Genomic DNA, 26248 nt, shown 5'->3' on the forward strand with positions numbered 1-26248 from the left:
TTTTATTTATTTTTTTCCTTTTTTATTTATTTTTTCTTTCCTTTTTTATTTATTTTCTTTCCTTTTTTATTTCTTTTTTTTCCTTTTTTATTCATTTTTTTCCTTTTTTATTTCTTTTTTCTTCCCTTTTTCATTTATTTATTTTGTTTTTCTTCCCTTTTTTATTTCTTTCTTTTCTTCCCTTTTTTATTTATGTTTTTCTTCCCTTTTTTATATATTTAGATGTAATTTTTCTGTTTTCTATTTTTTTCTATTTTTCTATTTTTATATATTTTTCTATTTTTTGTATATTTTTCGATTTTTCTATTTTTCATAGTTTTCATTTTTTATATTTTCTTTTTTTTTCTATTTTCTATTTTTCTATTTTCTATTTTTTCATTTTCTATTTTTCTATTTTCTATTTTTCCTATTTTCTATTTTTTTCTATTTTTTTCTATTTTATTTTTTTCTATTTTCTGTTTTTTCTATTTTCTATTTTTCTATTTTCTATTTTTCTATTTTTTCTATTTTCATTTTTCTATTTTCTATTTTTTCTATTTTCTATTTTTCTATTTTCTATTTTTTTCCATTTTCTATTTTTTTACATTTTATATTTTTTTCTATTTTATATTTTTTCTATTTTTTTCTATTTTTCTATTTTTTTCTATTTTATATTTTTTCTATTTTTCCATTTTTTTACATTTTATTTTTGTTTATATTTTATATTTTTTCTATTTTCTATTTTTTTCCATTTGATATTTTTTTCTATTTTTCTATTTTTCTATTTTCTATTTTCTATTTTCTATTTTCTATTTTCTATTTTTTTATATTTTATATTTTTTATATTTTATATTTATATTTTATTTTTTCTATTTTTCTATTTTTTCTAGTTTCTATTTTTTTCTATTTTCTATTTTTTTCTAATTTTTTTTTTTTCTAGTTTCTATTTTTATATTTCATATATATATTTTTAATATTTCATATATATATTTTAAAATATATTTTTCTATTTTGTTTTACATTTTTCCATTTTTTCCATTTATTTACATTTTTCCATATCTTAAACCAAATTTGATTTATTTTCATCTAAAATAAATCACGATTTTTTAAAAAATATCTCCTATTTTTTTACATTTTTCTCTTTTTTTCCATTTTTCCTCTTGTTTCCATTTCTCCTCTTTTACATCTAAACCAAACTTTGACTTCTTTCCATCCCAAATCAAGAATTATTTATTTCATTTTTATTTTTGGCCCAATAATCTCCACCACATGACCTTTTTCCCTCTTCTCCCTCTCCCTTAATCCGGATTTATTTCCTTTCCTCACTCAATCTCTTCCCACATCCACCCCACCACCTTCTCCCTTTCCATCTCCCATTTTTAGGATTATTTCCTTATCAAATTGATATTTTTTATTTTTATTTTTAATTTTTGGGGGAATGGCTTTCCTGCTGAAGAGCATGCTGAGCGAGCAGGTGAAGAATTTGGGGTTGGCAGGAGGAGGAGGAGAGGAGAGCAAGGAGGAGAATTCCCCAGCGGATCCGGCGGCGGCGGCGGGGATGAGCAGGGAGGAGTATGAGGAGTACCAGAAGCAGGTGGTGGAGGAGAAGTGAGTGTTTGGGGATATTTTGGTGATTTTTTGGTGATTTTTGGGTGGTTTTTTGGTGTTTTTTTGGGGGATTTTTGGGGATTTTTTGGGGTTTTTTGGGGGATTTTTGGGGATTTTTTGAGGATTTTTGGGGATTTTTTGAGGATTTTTTCGTGATTTCTTGGTGGTTTTTGAGGTGCTTTTTGGGGATTTCTTGGTGGTTTTTTGGTGATTTTTGGGGATTTTTTGGGGATTTTTGGGGATTTTTTGAGGATTTTTTGGGGGTTTTTTGGGTGATTTTTTGGTGATTTTTGGGGGTTTTGGGGGAATTTTGGGGATTTTTTTGTGGGTTTTTTGGGGATTTTTTTGAGATTTTTTGGGGATTTTTTGGGGGATTTTTTGGGATTTTTTGAGATTTTTGGTGGTTTTTTGGTGATTTTTTGGTGATTTTTGGAGGATTTTTTCGTGATTTCTTGGTGGTTTTTTGGTGATTTTTGGGTGAACTTTTGGTGATTTTTCAGTAATTTTTTGGGGGGTTTTGGGTGATTTTTTGGGGATTTTTGGGGATTTTTGGGGGGTTTTGGGGGTTTTTTGGGGATTTTTGGGGGAATTTTTGGGGGATTTTTTGCGATTTTTTGGTGATTTCTTGGTGGTTTTTGGGTGATTTTTGGGGATTTTTCGGTAATTTTTTGGTGGGTTTTGGGTGGTTTTTAGGCTACTTTTTGGTGATTTCTTGGTGATTTTTGGTGATTTTTGGGTGGTTTTTTGGGGGTTTTTTGGGGATTTTTTGGGGGGTTTTTGGGGTTTTTTGGGGATTTTTTGAGGATTTTTTGGTGATTTCTTGGTGGTTTTTTGGGGTTTTTGGGGATTTTTTGAGGATTTTTTGGTGATTTTTTGGGGTTTTTGGGGTGCTTTTTGGGATTTTTTGGTGGTTTTTTGGTGTTTTTTGGTGATTTTTTTGGTGATTTTTTGGGGCTTTTTGGGGATTTTTTGCGGGTTTTTTGGGGTTTTTTGGGGGTTGGTTTTTTTTTTTTTTTATTTTTTGGGGATTTTTTGGTGATTTTTTGGTGGTTTTTGGGTGGTTTTTTTGTAATTTTTGGGGATTTTTTGGGTGGTTCTTTGGTGGGTTTTGGCTGATTTTTTTGTGATTTTTGGTGGTTTTTGGGTGTTTTATTGGTGATTTTTTTGTGGTTTTTTGGTGGTTTTTTGTTGATTTTTGGGTGATTTTTGGGTGATTTTTTGTTGATTTTTGGGTGGTTTTTTGGGGATTTTTTTGGTAGTTTTTTGGTGATTTTTTGGTGATTTTTTGGTGATTTTTGATGGTTTTTTGGGTGGTTTTTTGGTGGTTTTTTGGGTGATTTTTGGGGGATTTTTTGGTGATTTTTGGTGATTTTTGGGTGGTTTTTTGTTGATTTTTTTGTTGATTTTTTGGTGATTTTTTAGTGATTTTTTGTTGATTTTTTAGTGGTTTTTTTGTGATTTTTGGTGATTTTTTTGTTGATTTTTGGTTGATTTTTGGGTGATTTTTGGTTGGGAATAACTCAGTTTTTTCCAGCCGAACAGATTGCTGAAGAACTGAGATTTTTCCGGTGCTGGAGGAGATTTTTTGGGGCTTTTTTGGTGATTTTTTGGTGGTTTTTTGTTGATTTTTTGGTGATTTTTTGGTGTTTTTTTGATGTTTTTTTGATGATTTTTTGATGATTTTTCAGTGGTTTTTTGGTGATTTTTGGGTGATTTTTGATGGTTTTTCAGTGATTTTTGGGTGATTTTTGGGTGATTTTCTGGTGATTTTTGGGTGGGAATAACTCAGTTTTTCCCAGCCGAACAGATTGCTGAAGAACTGAGATTTTTCCGGTGCTGAAGGAGATTTTTTTGGGTTTTTAGGATGGAGAGAGACGCGGCGTTCGCGCAGAAAAAAGCAGAACGAGCCGTGCTGAGGGTTCACCTGAGGGAGAAGTACAGGTTGCCCAAGGTGAGGGGTTAAATCTGATTTTTTTCTGATTTATTTTGCGATTTTGGCATTGTTAGATAGTCCCAGAAAAAGAAAAATATCCAAAATTTGGAGGGAAAGAAATCAGGAAGGTTGTTAGAATTAGTTAACATCTGGAATTACCTCTGGCAGGTGACAGAAAACACACAAAATGACAATTTTCTCAGTGATTTTGGCATTGTCAGACCTTCCCAGGGAAAGAAAAATTGGACTGAAAATGAAGAAAATTTGGACTGAAAATGAAACAATTTGGACTGAAAATGAAACAATTTTTTCCTGAAAACTCTCTGCCTCTATTTCCAAAAAACCCAACAAATAATGAAACAATTTGGACTGAAAATGAAAAAAAATGAAACCATTTGGACTGAAAATGAAACATTTTTTCCCACAAACTCTGGTTCCTCCATTCCCAAAAAACCCAATGAACTAATAAAAAATATTTTTTCCTGCAAACTCTGTGCCTCCATTTCCAAAAAACCCAACGAATAATGAAACAATTTGGACTGAAAATGAAAAAAAATGAAGAAATTTGGACTGAAAATGAAACATTTTTTCCCACAAACTCTGTGCCTCCATTTCCAAAAAACCCAAAAAATAATGAAACAATTTGGACTGAAAATGAAAAAAAATGAAAAAAAATTTGGGCTGAAAATGAAACATTTTTTCCCACAAACTCTGTGCCTCTATTTCCAAAAAACCCAACAAATAATAGAAAAATTTGGACTGAAAATGAAGAAAATTTGGACTGAAAATGAAGAAATTTGGACTGAAAATGAAACAATTTGGACTGAAAATGAAAAAAATGAAAAAAATTTGGGCTGAAAATGAAACAATTTGGACTGAAAATGAAACATTTTTTCCCGCAAACTCTGCTTCCTCCATCCCCAAAAACCCCAAATGAACGACTGAAAATTTTTTTTCCCCTCTCTTCCCAAAAACCGGAATAAATTCATTCCCCAAGAAGCTCCCAGGCAGAGCCCATCTCCTCCCACCTCCTCTTTTATATTTATTTCAGAGCGAATTGGACGAAAACCAAATCCAGATGGCTGGAGACGACGTCGGCTTACCCGAAGACCTGCAGAAGATGGTGGCAGAAGACCAGGAGGAGGAGGAGGACAAGGACTCCCTGCTGGGCCAGCTGCAGAACATCCAGAACATGGACATGGAGGCCATCAAGGAGAAGGCTCAGGCCACGCTCAGCGAGATGCGGCAGGCGGCTGAGCAGAAGTGCGCTGTGATGTAGGAGAAGCCGCCAGGGTTGGGTTGGATTGTCCCTTTTGGGGTGGTGGGTTTGTCCCCTCGGGGGCTGCAGGTAGCTGTGTAGGAAATCTAGAGGAGGGGAGGAGGAAAATGCACTCCAAAGCTTGTGGGGAGTGAGGATTTGCACGCTGGTCGGGTTTGGATGTGGAATTTTTCACCGGGATGGGAGGAGAAAAATGGGGTTGGGGAGTGAAGGTTGGGGGAAAAATGTGCCTTTTTTTGGTGGTTCCGAGGGGTGGAGATGCTGTGAAGTGGGTTGGTTTGAATGAGATTTTGATTTGGGATATGTCCCATGGGGGTGAACACTCTGTCAGCAATAAATGTGTGGATTTCGTATGGAAACGTGTGGGTTTCTTACAAAAACATGTGGATTTCTTACAAAAACATGTGGGTTTCATACGAAAACATGTGTGTTTCTTACAAAAACATGTGGGTTTCATACAAAAACATGTGGGTTTCATACGAAAACATGTGTGTTTCATACAAAACCAGGTGGATTTCTTACAAAAACATGTGGGTTTCTTATGAAAACATGTCTTTCCTACAAAAACACGTGTATTTCCTATGAAAACATGTATATTTCATACATAAACATGTGGATTTCATTCAAAAACGTGGATTTCATACGAAACCATGTGTGTTTCATACGAAAACATGTGTATTTCATACAAAAACACCTCTGTTTGAAATACCTGGAAGCAAACACAGCAGGGACTCTCAGCTTGGCTGCTCTCTGTGCATTTTCCTGCAGGATTCTAAGTCTTTCTTTTTCTCCCTCTGTCTCCACCCAATCAAGGAAAAATATTCATTTTAAATTCACCAATGCTGTAAGGATGGTTTGTCTCCTTCATTTTTCTTTTCATTCCTTTCTTGCTTGCTTGGGTTTTTTCTTTTCTCTTTGTCTCTTCTCTCTTCACTTCTCTTTTCTTCTCTTTTCTCTTTTCTCTTCATTTTCTCTTTCTCTTCTCTTCTCTTCTCCTCTTCTCTTCTCTTCTCTTCTCTTCTCTTCTCTTCTCTTCTCTTCTCTTCTCTTCTCTTCTCTTCTCTTCTCTTCTCTCTCCTCTCCTCTCCTCTCCTCTCCTCTCCTCTCCTCTCCTCTCCTCTCTCTCCTCTCCTCTCTCTCCTCTCCTCTCCCAGCTCTCAGATTTAGCCAAATCTCCCTCTCCACCTGCCCAGACACGCTGTACACGTTTGACTTTTGGATAAACACGTTCCTGGGACACCCTGAGAACCTCCCTGGAAGCATCTGCTGCTTGAAATGATCTCGTTCAATCCCTCAGCAGATCCCGGATCGGCATTTCCACAGCGGAGAGGAAACTGGGTTCGGGATCATCAACCAAGCTGTGAATGAGATCCCAAAAAAACCCTCAGGGCTGGCCGTTGGGTGGGAGGTGGAGGGGACAGCAGACAAGGCCCAGGGAGCCACTGCACGCGTGTGACATGTGACACCGCACAGGGACACGCCCGCGGCTCGGGGGAGCAGCTTAAAGCTCACATGGCAGCTCCTGCCGCACGGAGCCTACCTGGGATTTGGCTTCTTAGGGTTAATAGGATCGCCGGGGCTCAAGGCCCCGTCATCCCATCCAGATAAATGTCTCGAGTGGCCACTTTGGAGCAATCCGAATGCAATTAGGCTAATTGGAAAACAAGCAGAGGAGGATTGTGTTAATATAGCTCTGCTCCGTGCCTCGGAGCCTGGCAATGTCAGAGTTTTCTCTTTTCCCTGCCTGGGGTTCCCTCGGGGGGAATATTTCCTTTTTTTATACCTCCTGCTGGTTCGCAGTCTGACCTCAGGAGCTCCATTTGGCATCCAGGGAGGTCCCCAAACTGAGCCCAAAATGAGCCAAACTTCCTCTTCCTCTTCCTCTTCCTCTTCCTCTTCCTCTTCCTCTTCCAATTCCAGTCCCCGGCACGGAGGAGGCTAAGGTGGGGAATCGCAGGGCAGTGATGTGCTGCTGAGGAAAGAGGAGCTTTGCTCCGGGTGGGACTCGAGCTGCAGGGATGGAAAGCTAGTTGGCTGCGTGTCCACATTGGGATTAACGGCAAAAAACCCCAAAAAACCCCCAAAAAAAGGGTCTTGACAGTGTAACTGACAACTCTGACAGGTTTCTAACAGCGTCTTTTCCAGTATCCAACAACTGACTGAAGGGTTTTTCCTCCTCCTTCACCTTGCTGTCTTTCCTTGCCAGAAAGAGCAGAAAAGCTTCCCAAATTTTGTCTGGCTCGAGAGGCACGGGTGTGTTTTGTGCTGTGAAACAACGTGAAACGAGGAGAAATTAGGGACATTGCACAGTTCATTCACCTTGCCGAATGGAGTTCCTGGGAAACGCAGCTGTAGGTCGGAGGAGCACAATGGCCCCTGGCTGATTGCTTTGAGTGCCCTCCGGTGTCCCCACAATGGTGGCGACTTGCTTTTTCTGTTGGCCACAAAAGCCACGCTGACCTCCTCTTGTCTGTGCTGTTTGAGTTTGGAGTTCTTTGGGCCTCCAACTGCCCTCCTCCCCAGCGGGCAGCGACACAAACAGCACCCGGAGCTGGGAAAAGCTCTGAAAAGAGCTTTTTGCACTCCTGAGAGAAGTTAACTTTGGGATATAAACGTGCAAAAGGTGGGGACACGGGCAGGAGGAAGCGCTGCTGAATCTTTAAAATGTTTTCTCAGGGAAAAAATCTACATGGTGTGCAGCCTGTCGGGGCAGGAGGGGAAGGAGAAATGAGGATTTCTGGAGAGAAGTGATGCTGATTAGACGAGTTAATCTATCTGGAAGAACAAGCAGCAGCGCTGAAGCCCCCAAGGGCTACAAGGTCACTGCATCGGCTCTTCTCGCTGCCTATATAGAATTCCAGCACACTGGAAAACTTTCTCCCAAATATTGCTCAGAGCTTCCTTGTGAGGTCGGACAGGCTAAGTCCCCATCCCGCCCAGAAGCACCGGGTGCGAGAAGTGCGTCTGGAGGCAACCGGGCAGAGCTCCCGTTCACCCCAGGAGCTCCCGGTTACCGGATCGTCCCTCGGGCGCTCCTTTCGAGCGGCCGCCGCCAAACCTCCGCGCGTCCAAAGCGTCCGGGAGGGATGTGGGCAGCAGCCGCCGGGCGAGAGAAAGGCGGCGAGGCTCCGAGAGCACAGCCCGCCTCGGCTGAGTTCCCTTTACCGCGCCCCCGGTAAAGGTTCCCACCGGCCCGCCTCGGTTCCCCTCTCGCCGCCCGTCCCGGCGCGCCTTCCGACAGCTCTGCCCGCGTCCCGGGGCTCCTCCGGCCGCCGCTCCGGCCGCCCCGCCCCGCCCCGCCTCGGGGGCCCCGGATGGCATCGCCCGGCGCCGTCTGGGGCCGCGGCCGGGGCAGGAGGGGCGGGGCGGGGCGGCCGCCGGGGGCCGGGGGGATGCTCTCGCTCCCCCTCCGTGCCCGAGAGGAGCAGGGGCCTCGCCTTCCCTCTCGCCTACCGCCCCCCTGGCACTCCTCCCCCGCCCCAAGGAGGCCAGCCCGCCCGGCCGCACGGTGCCAGAGCTGCCCGCGCCGCCCGGGGGCCGCCTGAGAGCGCAGCGCGGCGGCCGGAGGAGCCCCGGGCCGGCCGCCTCATGCACCCGCCCGGCGCCCCGCTCGCCATGGCCGAGGGCGCCTTCTCGCTGGCCGCCCCGGCGGCTCGGAGCCCCGGCGGGAACCCGTCGAGGCTGCACAGCATCGAGGCCATTCTGGGCTTCCCCAAGGAAGACGGGCTGCTGGGCGCCTTCCCGCCCGACGGCAGCGCCAAGGAGGCGGACCGGCGGGGCTCCCGCCACTGCCTGCCCAAGTTGCCCGGCGAGCCGCCGGCCGAGCCGCAGGGCCGAGCCGAGCGCTTCCAAGGTGAGCGCTGCGGCCGAGCGCCGGCCGCCGGGGCCGCGGGAGGGTGGGCGCCGCTGGCCCGCGGGGACATCCCGCCGGTGACCGCCGCCGTGTCGCCCTCCGCAGAGCCCTACTGTCCCGGCAGCGCCAGCCCCGAGCTGCCCGCCGGCAGCGGCGGCGAGGGGAAGCCGTCGGACGAGGAGCAGCCCAAGAAGAAGCACCGGCGGAACCGCACCACCTTCACCACGTACCAGCTGCACGAGCTGGAGCGCGCCTTTGAGAAGTCGCACTACCCCGACGTGTACAGCCGCGAGGAGCTGGCCATGAAGGTCAACCTGCCCGAGGTCCGAGTCCAGGTAACGTGACGGGCCCCCGGTGGCTCCGGCCACGCTCGGCCCGGCTGGAGCTGGGGCGGGTTTGGGCTCCGGTTTGCCGCTGCCCTCGGGGGCTGCCGGAGCCGCTGTGTGCCAGGGTGGCGGTGGGTGGACGGGCCGGCCGGTTCCTCTGCGGGGCTGGTTTCCACACTGGGGAACTCCCGAGCTTCCCCCAGTTCCCTCTGCCCCGGCTCAGCGTGTTTCCCTCGCTCTGCTTTCCCCTCGTGTTTCCCTCGCTGCTGCACCCAGGGGCCGAGCGGTGGCCTGGCTGATCCAGCTGTGCTTGCAGGTTTGGTTTCAGAACCGACGGGCCAAGTGGAGGCGGCAGGAGAAACTGGAGGTGACCTCCATGAAGCTGCAGGACTCCCCCATCCTCTCCTTCAGCCGCTCGCCGCAGGCGACACCCATGGGTCCCCTGAGCAGCAGCTTGCCCCTGGAGAGCTGGCTGAGCCCGCCGGTGGCCAGCAGCACGGCCCTGCAGAGCCTGCCCGGCTTCGTGGCCTCGCCGCAGAGCTACACGCCGCCGCCCTTCCTGAACTCGCCGGCCGTGAGCCACGCGCTGCAGCCCCTGGGGGCCATGGGGCCACCGCCGCCTTACCAGTGCGGGGCCACCTTGGTGGACAAGTTCCCTCTGGACGAGGCGGACCCGCGCAACAGCAGCATCGCCGCGCTGCGGCTGAAGGCCAAGGAGCACATCCAGTCCATGGGCAAACCCTGGCAGACGATCTGAACTGCCCTCCGGGAGAAAGGCGAAGGGAAGGCAGGGAACGCCCGGGAGACACCCTTACCCTGCCTGGGGACAGGAGGGCTGGGCTGTCCCTTGCATCAACCAGCCTTTCCCCCATGCCTTGACTCGCTTTTGTATTTCGTGGTCCTTTGAACCCCTTTTCCCCACGAGCCCTGCAGAGTTAGGGGAGCCTGACCATAGCTTAGCACCACCAAACTTTCGCTCTCCCTCCTTGGCTGGATGCTTTAGTCGCAATAAAAGCTGCAGTAGGGCAAAGAGCTGTGTCAGGTGGCTGGGAGCCCAGGGAGGGGTTTCTGCTTTGGAAATGGCAAGCAGCGGCGCGGAGGCTGCGCGTTGAGTTCCTGCAGCCAAACGGCCTTCTCGGGCTGGGCTCTGCGCTCCGCGCGATTGCCGCAGGGCTGGGAGATGCCCGGCTGCGGGCTCTGCTCTGTCCTGCTCCAGCAAGGCCGTGCCCACCGCCTTGCCCACCCGGTGCCCATCGCCAGGCTGCCCAAAGCAAAGCGGCGGCACCTTTGTTTTCCATTATCTCCGTTACTGCCTGTAATGGGGCTGAGAAGCGGTAATGAAACCAGCCCTTCTCCTCTGCTGGCCATGGGGTGCTCTGCACACTCGGGAGGTTGTGGCAATTAACGTTTCTCATTAGGGAAGAGAGAAGGATGCACAAGTGCCCTCATTGTGCGCTGGGGATGATTCAATGCAGACGGGGAGACCTCTCCTTTCACCATTTCCCACTCGTTGTGGCCAGACAAAGGCTGGCGTCTAATTATATTTTCACAATCTGCGCATATCTTTGAAGGGTTCTGTCAGAAACAAGCATGTCAGCTTTGTTCAGCTTCACTTCAGAGAGCTTTTTAACCTTAGGCAGCAGTTTCTAAACATCCCTTCGCGGCCTCCTCCCCAGCAGCCCCCGTCTATTGTGTGCAGAGCTTCTTTTCCTGATAACAAGGGGAATCCTCCTTGTTTTCTAATGCCTTTTCCTCTGTCCCCAGCCTCCCTGCAGACCCACAGCACACACTGGGTTCAGCTCCTCTTCCCTGAGCTCTGGCAGCCTGATGAGTGGTCTGCCCTGAATTTGGGGGGAATCCATTCAAAATGCACCCTCCCGTTGGATTTGGAGCCTGAAAGTGCTCTTTGCTTCCTTGGCAAAGAGAGAAGTGCTGCCAGGAAGGGAAGCGCTGCTGCCGTCAGGACCGAGGAGTTGTTTTGCTTACTTTTAGCAAAGTACCCGAGTGAACTTCTGGGATGAGGGGAGGGGAACAAAAACGGTATTTCTTCAGTTTCTAGGTCTCATCCTAGCGGTGCTTTCACGGGTGAGCTTTGCTTGCATCCCCAGTGGTGCTGGAGTTGTGAGAAGGTGGAAAAAATCTTCTTTTTTTTCCAAGAGGGTTTCTCTTGGTGTGCTCAGGAAGTGCCTGCACAGCCTTGAGCTCACAGCGAGCTCACAGGCTCTGAGAACTCTCCCTGCTCAGGGTGGGAACAACCTCCCTTGTCATTACTGGGGCTCTGGAGCTGGAAAACCCTCCTGCGGGTGAGCAGGAGTTGAATTGCTGCCCAGAAGTGCTTCTTGCTCACGCTGACAAAGCAGCTCCCCGAGATTTCAACAGTGCTTTTCCACACTTTGGCATTACCTCCCTCCCTCCTTCCCTCTTACCTACAGTTTTTCTGTGTCCTTGACTTCCTCATCAGCTGTCACCAGCGCCGACGCTTGCTTCCTTGAGATAAAACCAGCAGCAGAAAGAGCAGCTGAAGACACCTGCTCGCTTTCAATAAGGTCCTGATGCAGCACCTGCGGGCAAATAAAGGTTCTGTCATGCTAAGGAGGTGGCATTTTTATTGGCATATTAAACGGGGCTGTGGTTGTGCCTTGTTCGTGTGAATCCCGTGAAGGATCGACTGTGTGCCCTCGTGTCCTTCGAGGAAAGCTGGGAGTTCGTTGCTAAAAGTGAATGTTTTACCAGCTAGAAAGGAGGGAGGTGTGTGTAAAAACACAGCTTTCTTCTGCCCTGTCTAGCTGTCCGTGTTCCTACACTTTCTTTCCAATTGTCCCGTTCCGTTTTGAAAGCCCATTTGTTCGTTTTGTTGTAAATATCTTCTCCTCCTTAATTGGGTGTTGAGTCTAATAATCCTGCCTCGGCTTGTTAACTGTACAATAGCAGTCAGAGTTAATGACCCATTAGTGATTAATTCCTTAAACAGCAACTAATTGCTCACTGTAAAACCTTTTCTTAAAACTGGATTAAATCATCTAGATCCTTAACCACTTCTTTACTCCAACTTTGCTAAGGCTATTAGCAGGGCCTTCTGAGTGGTCTGTTGCCTCTATTGCTTAAACTACATTAGCAAAACAGCATTTTTAGTGGCCCTACTTGACTTCTTTGCAAAATCCGAAGTTCTACGGAAGAATAATACAGATAAAGGACTGCCGGTGAATGAATATTTACGAGGAAAAAACGATCTTGTTTCCTTCTACACTGGCTGACAGGCTTTTCAATTACGGACATTTAGTTTTTTATTGTTGAAATATCTCCAGGCTGTATCTTTCCTCGTCCCTAGGGTCGTGCTGGGAAGTCCAACAGGCATTCATTCAGGCGGTTTCCCTGCAGCTACAGTGTTTCAGCTTCTCCCTTTGTCACTGTCACAAACCTTGGGACTTTGTCACCTCCCTTCAGCAGTTTGCCAGCCCCAGAGCACCCACCCGCCCGATGTCATCGCAGGGAAAAACCAGTGGAATAAAACCAACAAAAGGGAAAAGCTGGTTCGAGCACGCCGCTGACACTGCGAGTTTCTCTGGTCGAGTTAATGCAGTGCCTCCTCTCCGAGCATCTCTGCGCTCTGCCAAGGCATGATGTCAAACCTGGCTGACATTTGGCACTCATCCCTGAGTCATATGACATTTCTGCCCCGCTAAGATCGGGTTCGCGGAGCCGGGCAGAGCGGCGCGGCTGAGGTACGGGAAACAGCCGCGGCCTTGGGGCTCACCGGAGCGCTCCCTCACGGGGCTCACCGGAGCTCAGCCGGTCCCGGGGCTCACCGGAGCGCTCCCTCACCGGGCTCACCGGAGCGCTCCCCTCACGGGGCTCACCGGAGCGCTCCCCTCACGGGGCTCACCGGAGCTCTCCCCTCAGGGGGCTCAGCCGATCCCGGGGCTCACCGGAGCTCTCCCCTCACGGAGCTCACCGGAGCTCTCCCCTCACGGAGCTCACCGGAGCTCTCCCCTCACGGCCGGAGCTCACCGAGGCTCTCCCTTCAAGGCCAGGCTCAGCCCGTCCCGGGCCTCTCCCCTCACGGAGCTCACCGGAGCTCTCCCCTCCCCGGAGCTCTCCCCTCACGACCGGAGCTCTCCCCTCACGGGCCGCTCCCCTCAGGGGGCGCACCGGAGCTCTCCCCTCACGGAGCTCACCGGAGCTCAGCCGGCCCCGGAGCTCACCGGAGCTCTCCCCTCACGGCGCTCAGCCCGTCCCGGAGCTCTGCCCTCACGAGGCTCACCGGAGCTCTCCCCTCACCGGATCTCTCCCCTCATGGAGCTCACGGGAGCTGTCCCCTCACGGCCTCCCCGGAGCTCTCCCCTCACGGCCTCCCCGGAGCTCTCCCCTCACGGAGCTCACCGGATCTCAGCCCATCCCGGGGCTCACGGGAGCTCTCCCCTCACGGGGTCACCGGAGCTCTCCCTCATGGCCGGAGCTCACCGGAACTCTCCCGCCACGGCCGGGGCTCAGCCCATCCCGGAGCTCACCGGAGCTCTCTCCTCACGACCGGAGCTCTCCCCTCACGGGGCTCACCTGAGCTCTCCCCTCACGGCCGGGCTCAGCCGGTCCCGGCGCGCTCCCCTCAAGGGACTCACCGGAGCTCTCCCCTCACGGTAGGAGCTCTCCCCTCACGGTAGGAGCTCTCCCCTCACGGCCGGGGCTCGGCCCGTCCCGGGGCTCACCGGAGCTCTCCCCTCACGGAGCTCAGCCCGTCCCGGAGCTCTCCCGTCAAGGGACTCACCGGAGCTCTCCCCTCACGGGGCTCACCTGAGCTCTCCCCTCACGGAGCTCTCCCCTCACGGGGCTCACCTGAGCTCTCCCCTCACGGGGCTCACCGGAGCTCTCCCCTCACGGGGGCTCTCCCCTCACGGAGCTCACCGGAGCTCTCCCCTCACGGCCGGGCTCAGCCTCCGGGCCTCCCCTCACGGGGCTCACCGGAGCTCTCCCCTCACGGAGCTCTCCCCTCACGGGGGCTCTCCCCTCACGGAGCTCACCGGAGCTCTCCCCTCACGGGGCTCACCGGAGCTCTCCCCTCACGGGGCTCACCGGAGCTCTCCCCTCACGGAGCTCACCGGAGCTCTCCCCTCACGGAGCTCTCCCCTCACGGGGCTCACCGGAGCTCTCCCCTCACGGAGCTCTCCCCTCACGGGGCTCTCCCCTCATGGCCGGACCTCTCCCTCACGGAGCTCACCGGAGCTCTCCCCTCACGGAGCTCTCCCCTCACGGAGCTCTCCCCTCACGGAGCTCACCGGAGCTCTCCCCTCACGGAGCTCTCCCCTCACGGAGCTCACCGGAGCTCTCCCCTCACGGCCGGGCAGAGCGCGCCGCCTGCCGGAGGCGGCGGGAGCACTCGGGGCTCTCCGCGGGCCGTGCGGCTCAGCCGGGCGCTCCGGAGTGCCACCGGCGGCACGGGGACAGCGCGGGGACAGCGCGGGGACAGCGGGGGGACAGCGGGGGGACAGCGGGGGGACAGCGCGGGGACAGCGGGGGACAGCGGGGAGACGCGGGGACAGCGGGGACAGCGGGGACAGCGCAGGGACAGCGCGGGGACAGCGGAGGGACAGCGAGGGGACAACGCGGGGACAGCGGGGGGACAGCGGAGGGACAGCGGGGACAGCGGGGGGACAGCGGGGGGACAGCGGGGGGACAGCGGAGGGACAGCGGGGACAGCGGGGGGACAGCGCGGGGACAGCGGGGACAGCGGGGGGACAGCGCGGGGACAGCGGGGACAGCGGGGGGACAGCGCGGGGACAGCGGAGGGACAGCGCCACCTCCCGGGGCACGGAGCCTCCCTCCCGGCCCTGAGCGGCACGGAGCTCCGGAGCGATGCCGGGCAGTGACTCTGCCTGCCGTGTCCTTGCTGCAGCCCGTTTCATCGCTTAGCTCAATGACAGCAGAAACCGCGCCTGGTCCTGGGCACTGTTTATTGCGAACGTGGAAATGCCGTGTGGTTGTGAACCGAGAGATGAGCTGCTTTGATAGGTGAGTGATATTCATTGGAAGACCCTTCCATGAGAATTATATATATATATATTTATATATATGTGTATATCAAAGGCATTCGAATGAGAAAAATGCAATAGAGAATTTAGTCATCGCTGAGCCATACAAGAATATGTGTATTTGGGTATTTTACACGAAGGAATTCTTGTGTACAGAAAAGAGACCTTGTTGGTTAGCTGATACAATCGAGTGCCTGGCAAACATAGTCTCTTACAGCAAGTCTTCAATTTCTTCCTGATTCAGAGACCTTCCTTCAGCTGGGAGTGCTCTCTTTCATATTCACAGCTTGCAGCAGATAGTCCATCATCTAATAAGAGGGGAAACGCATTATTCATCGAGCAGCCCTGAAAAAAGTAACTCGCTAAGTTAATTAACCCACCGCAAGTTAATAATCCTAATAGAGCGCCGCTCTGTGCATTCCCAGAACCAACATATTCCTAATAATCTCTCCAAAGCAGACCCCATTTGTCTTGGTTAGTGTCATAACCAACTGCCAAAGTGGGAGGAAAGCCATTCTGCCTAATAATTCTCTCTGCCATCCCATTTATAAACTGGCTCATTAGTGTTAAAAAGCCACGTCACAGCAATTTAAAGTTCGGTTTTCAACTGATTTTTGCACTTAGCCCAACTTGCAGGAGAGATTTGGCTGCTGAATTTTAACTGCATTAACTGGAATTTAAGGTATTGACTGAACACGAGGAAATGGCACAGCTGCACCACCCCAAGCCGAACCCCCAGAATTATTGCACTCACCTCTTCCCCTGTTTGACAATTTCTGTCTCAGCCACTTCCCTTTAGAAAGAATCCTTTTCTTCTTGAGGAAGGTGAGCATCAGTGGTGATGCCCTGAAGGATTTGGAGCTAATTGAGTTACCCGCAGTACTTACCTGTTTTTAATTCTAGCTCGGAGGGTTCTTGATCTTAAATTTAAAATTCAAGATTTAAATCGTGTTAGCTAAATGTCAAACCCCTCGACACAATCAAACCCAAAGTTATGCTCTCGTGTGCATGAATTTCACATTCAGTGTATCAAAATTCTGCCTTTATAAATGAGGCCTCTTTATGAAAAATGACTCCAAAATGAAAAATCGTTCTCACTATTGAAATGTCGGGACAAAGCAGCAGCTGAACGACGGAACCAAATGAGGTTCTGCAAGTTGTCCTCTCTCTCAGCCACGGGAAAACCATTCCCTTTTTTCCCCTAGCGCAGAAATCTGGCTGCTGGAGGCACTAACCTCATTATTCCACCAGGATGTTCCGTGTCTGACCACGAAAACACGGATATTCATTCGGGGGGAAAGCACACCCGTGTGGATATGATTCACCTCTCCAGACACAGCTCCCAGCCTTCCCGAGCAGCATTTATTGACAGACACTCGCAGGAGTCAGAACATTCACCTCTTCACACTGCCTAATGGAATGCGTTGCTCTAATTTGATTACAGAGCTGCAGGTTGACTAAGCAGTTTGATTTTTTAGATGATATTAATCACAGGTACAGCGATGCATCACTGTCATAAAGCCACAGCCCGAAATGAAGCTGTGGTGGGAGAGACTTAAGCCGTGGCTTAATTGAAGGAGAGAATTTTAACCTGATTCTGGGATTTGCATTAGCTCCTAATTCCTTTCTGGGAAACCTCAGTATTATCCTTCCCAGTATATTTTATAGGATTTTCCAAAAGAAAAGGGATGGATTTGCTCTCCAAAGCCTTGCTGGCTTGTGAAACTGGACAACCCCCAGTTAGAGGGAGCTGAAATGTCACTGCCAAGCAAAAATTGAGCACAAGGAGCATCTTTGCAGGTTTTCTCCTACTTACATGTTTCCAACTGCTGTTGTCATCTGTCTCCCAGCTGCTCCTGCTGTACCAGGGGAGCCCTCCTTTCAAAAAGTGAGAACTTCGGTTTTCGTGCCTTTCCAGGAGCCGCAGCAAATATTTGGAGATCTCTTCCCACTGCAGGAACTCTTCCAGCTGCTTGATGTCGTCGGGTATTGCTGAAAACGGGGACTTCTTCTCTTCCTCATATGGAAAATCTCCAGTGCTCTTTTTCCCCATTAAATGTCCTGCAACAACAATTCCGGCAGCACAACGTGAACCAAAACCGGGTAAAGATTGAATTGTTCAGAGATCGGCTGGACTTGGCTGATGGAAGGGAAGGGAAGGGAAGGGAAGGGAAGGGAAGGGAAGGGAAGGGAAGGGAAGGGAAGGGAAGGGAAGGGAAGGGAAGGGAAGGGAAGGGAGAAAGCAAGGCAAGGCAAGGCAAGGCAAGGCAAGGCAAGGCAAGGCAAGGCAAGGCAAGGCAAGGCAAGGCGCTCGATAATGTCAAACTCGAAGCACTACTGGCACTGAAGACTTTCTCAGTGTCACACACACGATTAATTCCTTCAGGCTGACAACGGGGCAGCGACAACCAAGCACTGTACCCAGCGGCTTTGCAGGACCGAGCGGCCCAAAAGCGGCCGGAGAAAAAGCGGTACGTTTTCCATTCCCTTGACATGTACCCCTTCCATTGCCTCGGTGAGAGTTCCACCCCACTTACCCACAGCCCAGTGGCTGCCGCGGGGGTAGATCTTGGTGAGCGCGGCGCTGCCGCCGCCGGGCTGCAGGGGAGCCGCTCCGCCCCGCGCCGCCAGCAGCGCCAGCACGGCCAGCAGCGGCAGCCCGCCCCGCATCGTGCCCTGCCTGCCTCTCCGAGCCCCGCGCCCCGAGCCCCGCTTGGCTGAGGCTCCCGGCAGCCTCCGAAGCGCCGCTCTGCCGCTCCGCCGCTCGGCCGGCCCGCATTTATCCGGGCGCGGCGGGGGGAGCCGAGGCGGTGCCCTGCGGAGGCAGGGGGGGTTGGCGCTCTCGCCGCTCCCATCGCCACACCGCCGCGTCCTGACAGCTCGGGATGCTCTCAGCGTGTCCCTGGGGACCTCGGGGAGCTGCTGGGGGACACCGGGGGCTGCGGGGAGAGGGGTCACCACTGCCCGGCCCGCCTTGGGGCAAAGGGTTTGGGTATCCCGCACTGGAGCAGGAAATCTTATCGAGCTAAGGGTTTGGGTATCCCTCAGTGGAGCAGGAAATCTTATCGAGCTAGGGGTTTGGGTATCCCTCACTGGAGCAGAAAATCTTATTGAGCTAAGGGTCTGGGTATCCCTCATGGGAACAGAAAATTTTGTGGAGCTAAGGTCTGGGTGTCCCTCATGGGAACAGAAAATCTGATCGAGCTAAGGGTTTGGGTATCCCTCAGTGCAGCAGAAAATCTGATCGAGCTAAGGGTCTGGGTATCCCTCACTGGAACAGAAAATTTTGTGCAAAGCACTTGTTTGAATCCCCAACATCATCTAAATTTCCTGTCACAAGAGGATTTAGAGGATTTTCTGCTTTCCTCGCACAGGCAGCCTGGAAACTTTTATTTTCTTTTTTTCCCAGCATCCTGAGGCACCTGGAAGTGGCCAACTTGGCAGCAGTTAGTGGATGAAAAGAATTCCAGCCAGAAAAAGGATGGAGACAGTGTAAAAATCTCGTGCAAAGCACTTGTTTGAATCCCCAACGTCACCTAAATTTCCTGTCACAAGTTTATTTCCTCTCCTCTCCCTGATGAAGGTGATTCATCCTGGTCTGGGGGTTATTAATTATGCATTCCTGCCTCATTTACAATTGTTTTCTCCTTCCTCCACCGTGTCCCTGTGCAGCTACAGCCGTGGGCTCTGGGCTGAGTGACAACCAACCAGACCAAATCTTGCCATCCGTAGAAACTTCCCATTGTTCAGTGCAATTCAAGGCAGGAAATTGGAAAAATTCTCCATTTCCAGAGAACAAAACCCAAACCAACCAAACACAAATTGTTGCCTGGTAGCCCCAAATTTCTTCTGCTGAAGACAAACCAATTGACTTTCCTCATATGTTGTATTCATACTGAGTTTTTATTCTTGATTTCACTTGTTCACAAGGATCAAAGAAGGTAAGGTGGATTTATTCTAATTCTTATTTTTATGAACCTTTGAAGGAAAAGAGTAATTTGATGACATAGGGAAATATTACTCTGGATTCCCCCCAACAGAAAAGCATCTTTGTAACCAAAGGATGTTAAACTCACCTCAAGACAATCTTTCTCTCTTACAGAAACAGCTATTTTAAAATACCTTTTGCCCTTTCACACCTCCCAGGGCAAAGCAAAATGTTGCACTCCTGGTTTTTAAACCCTATTGCCATGCTAACACTCTTTAATCTGCTTCCTTTCCATGTCAGACAAGCCTCATTTTAATAGATTAAATATTCTCACACCTATAATATTATATTATCATTGCTCCATCAGCAAAGGAGATTTGATGGCTATAAAAAAAGATTTGATGGCTATAAAAAAGGAAGGAGGATGTGTCTGTCATCATTTTCTTTGTGGAACCACAGCCAGGAAGCACAGCCAGAACAAACACTGCTGGCAGCAGATCTCCAAGCCAATAACAGGCACAACCACCCAGGGATACTCTGTAAATGTTGCAGGGGGAGAAGAAATTAATCTGCAGCATTTCCACTTTGAACTCAGGGCAGCTGCTCTGCAAATAACCTCAGCCTGGAGGCTGAGCAGCAGCAGCTCCCTGAAGAACTGCAGATTTTCTGGAAAAAGCTCTTTTAAAGTTGTTTTAATCAGGCCCAGTGTCAGTTAGCTGATGCTGTTTGGGTGTAAAAATGACATTATTTTTTTCCTGGACTGCATGAAGAACACCAACATGATGCTGCCACACCATTTATTATACCCAATTTTATTTCCAGGCAATTTGACACCAAATAAGTATTTTTTTTATCATACAGTGGGATGTGAAAAGTGCTTAGTGGGACACAAAAGAAGGGCTATGACTTGGGGAAATGCAGTTTGCTGTCACAACAGAAAAGGTGTCACTGTTGTGTAACAGAGTATTTCTGCACAGGGAAAGGATTACAGCAGAAACAGAGGAAAAAAGCATCATGCTGGTTCTTACCCAAGCCACCAAAACAAAGCCAGCAAGGAAAAACAGGTTCTGCTTTGTTGCCAGCACAACACTGACATTTGAAAAGAACAGAAAAAACCCCCAAATTTTATAAAAGACAGTTATCAGGTAAGTTTGTGAACGAAAAAAAATCCATTTTAGGTTCAAAACCATTCAGGTGTTATATGATAGGAGAGAAGAATTCATCCTAAAAACTGGCAGGAGAGTTCTGGTTTCCCCTTGGCAACACCCCTGAAGTGTCCTCTTCCAACTGGGCCATTCAGCCAGCGATTTACAAGTGTTATTAAATCCCCAAAAAAACCCTTTTTGTTCAGGTTTTTTTATTTAATAGCAAAGGAACACAAAAGGCAGCGTGGCCAACAGCCTGGATTCTAGCAACACACCCAATCCCTACAAACCAGGCCTCCCAAAATCAGGCCATCTGGGGGTTTTTTGGGGTTTTTTTTGCCCCTAGCCCATGGAGGAGAAAGTTTTTAGCCAGCAGGCAACAGCTTCACTCGTCAGTTGTGGTTTATTTAGACCAGACAAAGGCTTGCACACTTGTGGAGCAATGAAACCAGCTGAAATAAATTGGTTTTTTCCCCTTTTTTTTTTTAATAAATGTATTTATTTTCCTTGGTTGTGGTGCTCAGGATTCCCGTTTGAGCAGCACGTAGGCTCCCATCACTGCCAGCAGGGCATACTGCAGAGAAACACACAACAAAAGGCTTGTTACAACTCCTCCAAAATTCTCATTTCCCTCTGAAATCACAAGCTGTTCAAAGCTTCCCTCCCCACCAGCCCACCTTCCCAAATTACAGAGCAAGACTATTTTAATGGGATTGAATCCATCACAGCTGGATTCAGAAAATGAAGAAAATTCTTACAAATTAGATGTTTTCAACTCAAATTTCGTATTTCAACTCAAAGCACAACTCCTGACAGTGAGCAAGAAAAGCCACCTCGTCCCCCATTCACTCCCCAGCCAGAGACACAAATGTATCACCACAATAAATAAATATATTTATCACACTGTGTGCTCAGAGGGAAGGTTCTGACTGGCTGTATTTATAATTTCAGCAATTCAAGCACTCCAAGGAGCAGAAAACATACCTTAAATTTTGGGTAGTCATTCATGATTATAGTTACCATCCCCACATAGGGCAAAAACCTGAAATTATAAGACAGGTGAGTGGAAAATTAACCCTCAAATACTGCATGTATTTTTACTGGAAGGAAAATTTGTTAGTTTTGCTTGAGCAGAGTTAGCTGAGAGAATCTGGAGAGATTTCATCTCAGCCACAGAAAAGGGACAAAGCCAAAAGCTGAAATATTTCATCAAATTCCTGTGGAATGCCAACACAACCTCCTAGCAATTCCCAGCAATGACAAGGATAATCTGGTAAATTTTGGGTTTTTTTTTTCCCCCCACACTCCACATCAGGGGGAGGACTACAGAAAGCAGCTTTTCCACATTTTCAATTGCTATTATATTAAAAAAATTAAAAATAATACCAGATTTAGTTTGTACCAACAGCAGAATGGACTGAAGAGCTAAATTTCCTATTTAATCACAAAGCAGGTTTTGCTCTACTCACCCTCTTGCTCTCCCAACAACATCCTTCTTCTCTAACCAGTTCTGACCTTCTTTGTACAATCCTCTGTCATCCACTTCGTTATTGTCCCCTTTGGTCAGAAACTTGATGTTCCCATTTCCTCTAGAAGGCAACCAGGTGATCAACCAAACAGCACTTCATTAAAAAAAAAAATCTTAATTAACGCCTGCAGAGTGAAGGAGGATGGAAAAGTGCCACGAGATTAGATAACAGTATTTGCTGTCAGCCCTGCTTCTGGAGCAAGCACTGTGAAATTATCAGCCTGGCAGACTTTCCTGATATATCTATCAACGTTTCATTAGCAAGAAATGGGTTTTTAAACACTCCTAGATGGACATTTGATGTAAATAATCCCACAGTGGAAGGAACTAAAGCCCTGTGTGTTTGTCTGACACCCTGCAGCTGAGCTTTCTCTCCCTGCTTATCCTTTCATTAAACCTTTAATTAAATTATCCTCTAATTCGAGTGTCCCTGAAAGCCACGGGGGAGGGAGAGGATCTCAACAAGCAAGGAAAAAGGTCAAGTTGCATTACTTTTCGTGTACTTTGATAACTCTGTGAACTATTGGAATGTCTCTGCCTTCAACCTTAAAAACAACTATTTCACCAGCTCGGATCGGGTCGTGCTGGAAATTGGTGAGGAACAGCAGGTCTCCCCTGTGGAAAGCTGGCTCCATGCTGCCACTGCAAAAAAACCAAAAATAAAGAGAAAATTGGTTGGCATCACAGTCAAGGAAAGCAGAAATACGAAATCAAAGCCAAAGCACCCAAAATTTTAACTGAGACCTGCAGCTTCACCCCTTCCCTGACACAACCCAAAGCCCAGCAGGAATTTCCCCACGAAGCGAAGGAATTTGGGGATTTTCAAAGGTCGTTTTTACCCACCCGCTGCTCCTACAAACCCGCACGGAGACCGGGCAGCGTGGCTTTTGCTCAGAGCCCCAAAACCACCCAGAAGGACCGGGTGAGCAGCAGAAAAGCTTTTCCCCGACTCACCTGAGCACCACGACAATGGGGCTCTCGCTGCCCGTCACCACGATCAGCCCCTTCCAGATCATCAGGGCGGACGACACGATCATGGCGAAATTCAGCACCTGGTAGTACAGCTGGGCGGCAAGGAGCGCGCCGGGTGGGTTAAATGCGCCCCAATTCCCCGCTGTCCCTCGTCCCCTCAGCACCGGGCCGCCCTACCTGCCGCTTGTTCATGCGCCGCAGGTCGCCGAACAGGTCCATGGCGCTGCCGCTCCGTCCCCTCAGCCCCGCTCAGCCCCGCCGCTCAGCCCGCACTGACAGCGCGCCCCGCGCCGCTCCCTGGGACTTGTAGTCTCTCTCCCCTCCCGCCCCGTTAAGCGCGCGGGGACTCCGCCGCCGCTGGACTACAACTCCCGGCATGCAGCGCGGTGAACGGACCTCCCGAAGAGACCCCTTGTTTCTTACCGGTGGAGGTGCCTGTGCAGCTGGCTGTCCCGAGGGACGGTCGGTGTGCGCTCCGATCCCCCGGCTGGGCGCTACGAGCCGCTCCAGCCCCGGGAGCAGCGGAGCGGCCGCGGCGCTCTGCCGGGCGGCGGGTTTTGGGTCAGGCGACTGCCGCGGCCACCCCGCGGCGTGTGCGCAGCTGATTGGCGGCGCGGGCAGGGCAGGAGCGGCCGGCAGGGGGCGCTGTGCGGAGGGAGGGGGAACGGTGTGAGGGGGCGCCGAGAGTGGCCGCCAGGGGGCGCTGTGCTGAGCGCGGGAACGGCGTGAGGGGAGACAGGTGTGAGGGGAGACAGGTGTGAGGGGAAACAGGTGTGAGGGGAGACAGGTGTGAGGGGAGACAGGTGTGAGGGGAGACAGGTGTGAGGGGACAGGAGAGGAGCCATGAGGGGCTTGTGGCTGCAGAGAGGTATGAGGGGACAGGTGTGAGGGGCTGTGAGGTGTGAGGGGACAGAGGCGTGAGGGGAAACAGGTGTGAGGGGATGTGAGGGGACAGAGGTGTGAGGGGACAGGAGAGGAGCCATGAGGGGCTTGTGGCTGCAGAGAGGTGTGAGGGGACAGGTGTGAGGGGCTGTGAGGTGTGAGGGGACAAAGGCGTGAGGGGACAGGAGAGGAGCCATGAGGGGGTCTGAGGGCAAAAGCCGTGTGAGGGGCTGTGAGGAGCCCTGAGGAGCCCTGAGGGCAGACAGGTGTGAGGGACTTTGAGGAGCCGTGAGGGCAGACAGCTGTGAGGAGCTTTGAGGAGCCGTGAGTGCAGACAGGTGTGAGGGACTTTGCGGAGCCGTGAGTGCAGACAGGTGTGAGAGGAGAGCGACGTGAGGGACTGTGAGGAGCCATGAGGAACTGTGAGGAGCCATGAGGGGCTGTGAGGAACTGTGAGGAGCCATGAGGAGCCATGAGGGGAAACCATCGAAGCGTCGTCAGCAGCTGTGAGCGGAATCGCCTCATGCCGGCAGCCCGCGGTGGTCGCTCGGGGAGCGTGACACGGCCTCGGGGAGAGAAGAGCACGGAGGCTCCGGGAAGCCACAGCTCGGTGCCTTCCGCAGGCCTGGCAGCCTCAGAGCAACACAGGGAGACTTCTCACCCGTTCCCAGCGAGCAGCGAGCAGCCACACCGATCCAGGTGATAGCCCAGAGCCTGATTTCCTGCGAATTCAGTGGGTCAAACCCCGTCAGGTTGTCCCCAAGTTTAGAATTCGCCCCTGAAAACTGAGAATGGCAGGACAGAGAACGCATGGAAACGCTGCTAGGATAAAATGTAACTGTCTGTCCGACCGGAGAGGTGGATTTCTAATTTACCAGAAACTGCTCAGGACTTTCATGCTGGCAAACAGTTGAACAGGACAGCCCAGGACTAAGAGAGCAGAACTGCCATTAGATCACCGGCGAAGGTGTAAAGCTCTCAGGACTGAACAGAAATGGCAAACTGGAAAGAAAGCTCCAAGGACACCAGCCAGGCACGATCTGGATAAAATCCTTCACCTTCTCACCTGCCTGTTGTTCCAGTGACACTTCCCGTTGGCTTACTGCGCAGGAGTTCTTCCCAGTTCACATGATTGCAGGTCAGTTCTCTCTGCTACTCTTTAAATACTCAGAGAAAAGCATTTGTTACTGTCCTCTTTGAGCAGATGCAATGTGCAGAAGTAATTACTAAGACAAAATACTCAAAGGTGGTGAAAAGCTTTGGAATTGTCTTGGTGCAATTAAGAGTTTAATTCAAAAGGTGTGTGATGAAGTTGTGTGTTCTGTACCAGTGGTGAAAGGCTTCGGAATTTTCTTGGTGCAATTAAGAGTTTAATTCAAAAGGTGTGTGATGAAGTTGTGTGTTCTGTACCAGTGGGATCTGCCCATTGAAATGTTGTCCAGCAAGAGGTTTTCTGCAATTCTTCTGAGGAGGTTTTTCATACCATTCTACTTGGATTTCTGTTTTTTTTTTAAATAGAGGTTTTTGCTCTTGTGTACAAATCTGCTTGCCTTAATTTTTTATAAAAAACCTGCTAAATGAGAGATTAAAAGAGAGATTAAAAATGGTGATTTGGACAAAAGACACAAGAAACCAGCTTTTGTTCCAAGACACTATCACTAATGTACTAATGTAGAATATATTTAATCATCCTTACTTTGTATTTAATAATATGTATTTACCAGTAAATATTTGACACTTTTCTGCTGGTCACACAAGCTGAACACAAATGGATGAATTTCCATCCTAGACTAGAGTTGCAATGCTGCAACACGTGGCATGAAGAGTGATCTCTTGAGTGTTATTTTTTAATTCACAAAACAGGCAGAAAATGATTCTTTGCCTATTGGGAGAGGTAGTGTGTGGAGAATTTAGAGAAGGCAGATTTGTGTTGAGACCATGATGGGACTTCCTTTTGTCCAAGGCTTGAACCTCCACTCAATTCTGAGGCTGCAGTTGCTTTGCCTGTTGGTTTGATGGTGTTTGGTGTTTGAAACAACTCAGAAAATATCGTTGTTTGTGGTGATGTCAAAGAAACATGTGAAAAAGGTGTTTGTCTTCCTTTTCCAGAGATGCTGGGAATCACCCACACCTCTGCTGGTGGCTTTGTTTCATAAATCTGCATGATTTAGATTATGAAAGGTTACATGGGTTTTGAAATCTTCCCCTATGCTGGGTGATGTTTGACTTCAATATTTGCACAGTAGATCTTCGGCAGCTCTGCAGCTAGAAAATGATGCTGGTTTTTTAGTACTGGAAAAATGGAGCTCTTGGGGAAATTTGGCAGACCTTTGCAAACAGCCAGGCATTAGTGCTTCCTGTGTATATATATATATATAATATTGAAGTACAGATCTTTGTGTTCAGGGGATTGGTCGTGGGCACAGAACTCAACCCTTTTCTGGAGACTTTGCATACTTGTGTTTCTTTGCGTTTTTCCAACCCCAGTGTCCCTTTCTCAGTGTGTGAATCAACATTTTTAGTCTTCTCTGCGACCCATGATCTGAGTGCGTTATCAGCTGAGTGCATTTGTTTAAAGAAATACTTGATTTGTCAGAATAATTTCTTTTTCTCAAGAAAAAGGGGGAGGAGAGGGAGGGCTCCACGAGGAGACATTTCTCTGCTCATTTTGCTAACGGCCCCAGGATGGAAATGAAATGACCGAGTGGTATTTGGAAATTCTAGCTCCTCCAGCCTGCTTGCATTCATCAGGGACTGCTCTCCGTTTGAACTGAGGGGTGAGAGTCACTTAA

At 49.5% G+C, this 26248-nt stretch overlaps 4 protein-coding genes across 5 annotated transcripts; 2 read left to right on the forward strand and 2 right to left on the reverse strand.

The window, feature by feature from the left end:
- The first annotated feature begins 1417 nt into the window (after positions 1 to 1417).
- CPLX4 (complexin 4) lies at positions 1418 to 4825 on the forward strand. Its single transcript, XM_085042794.1, has 3 exons — positions 1418 to 1587; positions 3451 to 3538; positions 4572 to 4825. Exons 1-3 carry the CDS (start codon positions 1418 to 1420, stop codon positions 4797 to 4799), a joined length of 486 nt encoding a protein of 161 aa, XP_084898920.1. The 3' UTR covers positions 4800 to 4825.
- Positions 4826 to 8223: 3398 nt separating this feature from the next.
- Positions 8224 to 9742, forward strand: RAX (retina and anterior neural fold homeobox). Of its 2 annotated transcripts, none has more exons than XM_085042685.1 (3): positions 8224 to 8678; positions 8760 to 8987; positions 9295 to 9742. In XM_085042685.1, the coding sequence occupies exons 1-3, from the start codon at positions 8388 to 8390 to the stop codon at positions 9733 to 9735; spliced, it is 960 nt and encodes a 319-aa protein (XP_084898811.1). In that variant the 5' UTR covers positions 8224 to 8387; the 3' UTR covers positions 9736 to 9742. The 2 variants fall into 2 exon arrangements, with proteins under 2 accessions (XP_084898811.1, XP_084898812.1); XM_085042686.1 differs by having other exon boundaries at positions 8224 to 8652; positions 8758 to 8987.
- A 5356-nt stretch (positions 9743 to 15098) lies between these two features.
- On the reverse strand, positions 15099 to 17743 carry GRP (gastrin releasing peptide). The gene is made up of 3 exons (XM_085042516.1): positions 17539 to 17743; positions 16818 to 17062; positions 15099 to 15309 (listed from the first exon to the last, which is right to left on the reverse strand). The coding sequence occupies exons 1-3, from the start codon at positions 17669 to 17671 to the stop codon at positions 15256 to 15258; spliced, it is 432 nt and encodes a 143-aa protein (XP_084898642.1). The 5' UTR covers positions 17672 to 17743; the 3' UTR covers positions 15099 to 15255.
- Positions 17744 to 20569: 2826 nt separating this feature from the next.
- On the reverse strand, positions 20570 to 22839 carry SEC11C (SEC11 homolog C, signal peptidase complex subunit). The gene is made up of 6 exons (XM_085042745.1): positions 22752 to 22839; positions 22557 to 22666; positions 22095 to 22244; positions 21544 to 21663; positions 21059 to 21116; positions 20570 to 20648 (listed from the first exon to the last, which is right to left on the reverse strand). The coding sequence occupies exons 1-6, from the start codon at positions 22791 to 22793 to the stop codon at positions 20595 to 20597; spliced, it is 534 nt and encodes a 177-aa protein (XP_084898871.1). The 5' UTR covers positions 22794 to 22839; the 3' UTR covers positions 20570 to 20594.
- Positions 22840 to 26248: the final 3409 nt, after the last annotated feature.

This window comes from Lichenostomus cassidix, chromosome Z (assembly GCF_008360975.1).
Source record: "Lichenostomus cassidix isolate B80296 chromosome Z, HeHo_3.0, whole genome shotgun sequence".
Classification (NCBI taxonomy): Eukaryota; Metazoa; Chordata; class Aves; order Passeriformes; family Meliphagidae; genus Lichenostomus; species Lichenostomus cassidix.

Excerpts from the sequence above, each read along its gene's own strand:
- RAX (XM_085042685.1), top strand. The coding sequence starts at position 8,388 with ATGCACCCGCCCGGCGCCCCGCTCGCCATGGCCGAGGGCGCCTTCTCG. Across the intron at positions 8,679-8,759 it reads GCTGCGGCCGAGCGCCGGCC|CCCTACTGTCCCGGCAGCGC; the intron begins GCCGGGGCCGCG and ends CCCTCCGCAGAG. Across the intron at positions 8,988-9,294 it reads TGCCCGAGGTCCGAGTCCAG|GTTTGGTTTCAGAACCGACG; the intron begins GTAACGTGACGG and ends CTGTGCTTGCAG.
- GRP (XM_085042516.1), bottom strand. The coding sequence starts at position 17,671 with ATGCGGGGCGGGCTGCCGCTGCTGGCCGTGCTGGCGCTGCTGGCGGCG. Across the intron at positions 17,063-17,538 it reads CGGCAGCCACTGGGCTGTGG|GACATTTAATGGGGAAAAAG; the intron begins GTAAGTGGGGTG and ends TTGTTGTTGCAG. Across the intron at positions 15,310-16,817 it reads ACAACAGCAGTTGGAAACAT|ATGATGGACTATCTGCTGCA; the intron begins GTAAGTAGGAGA and ends CCCTCTTATTAG.
- SEC11C (XM_085042745.1), bottom strand. The coding sequence starts at position 22,793 with ATGGACCTGTTCGGCGACCTGCGGCGCATGAACAAGCGGCAG. Across the intron at positions 22,667-22,751 it reads GGCGCATGAACAAGCGGCAG|CTGTACTACCAGGTGCTGAA; the intron begins GTAGGGCGGCCC and ends CTTGCCGCCCAG. Across the intron at positions 22,245-22,556 it reads CCCATTGTCGTGGTGCTCAG|TGGCAGCATGGAGCCAGCTT; the intron begins GTGAGTCGGGGA and ends GTTTTTTTGCAG.
- CPLX4 (XM_085042794.1), top strand. The coding sequence starts at position 1,418 with ATGGCTTTCCTGCTGAAGAGCATGCTGAGCGAGCAGGTGAAGAATTTG. Across the intron at positions 1,588-3,450 it reads AAGCAGGTGGTGGAGGAGAA|GATGGAGAGAGACGCGGCGT; the intron begins GTGAGTGTTTGG and ends TTGGGTTTTTAG. Across the intron at positions 3,539-4,571 it reads AGAAGTACAGGTTGCCCAAG|AGCGAATTGGACGAAAACCA; the intron begins GTGAGGGGTTAA and ends TATTTATTTCAG.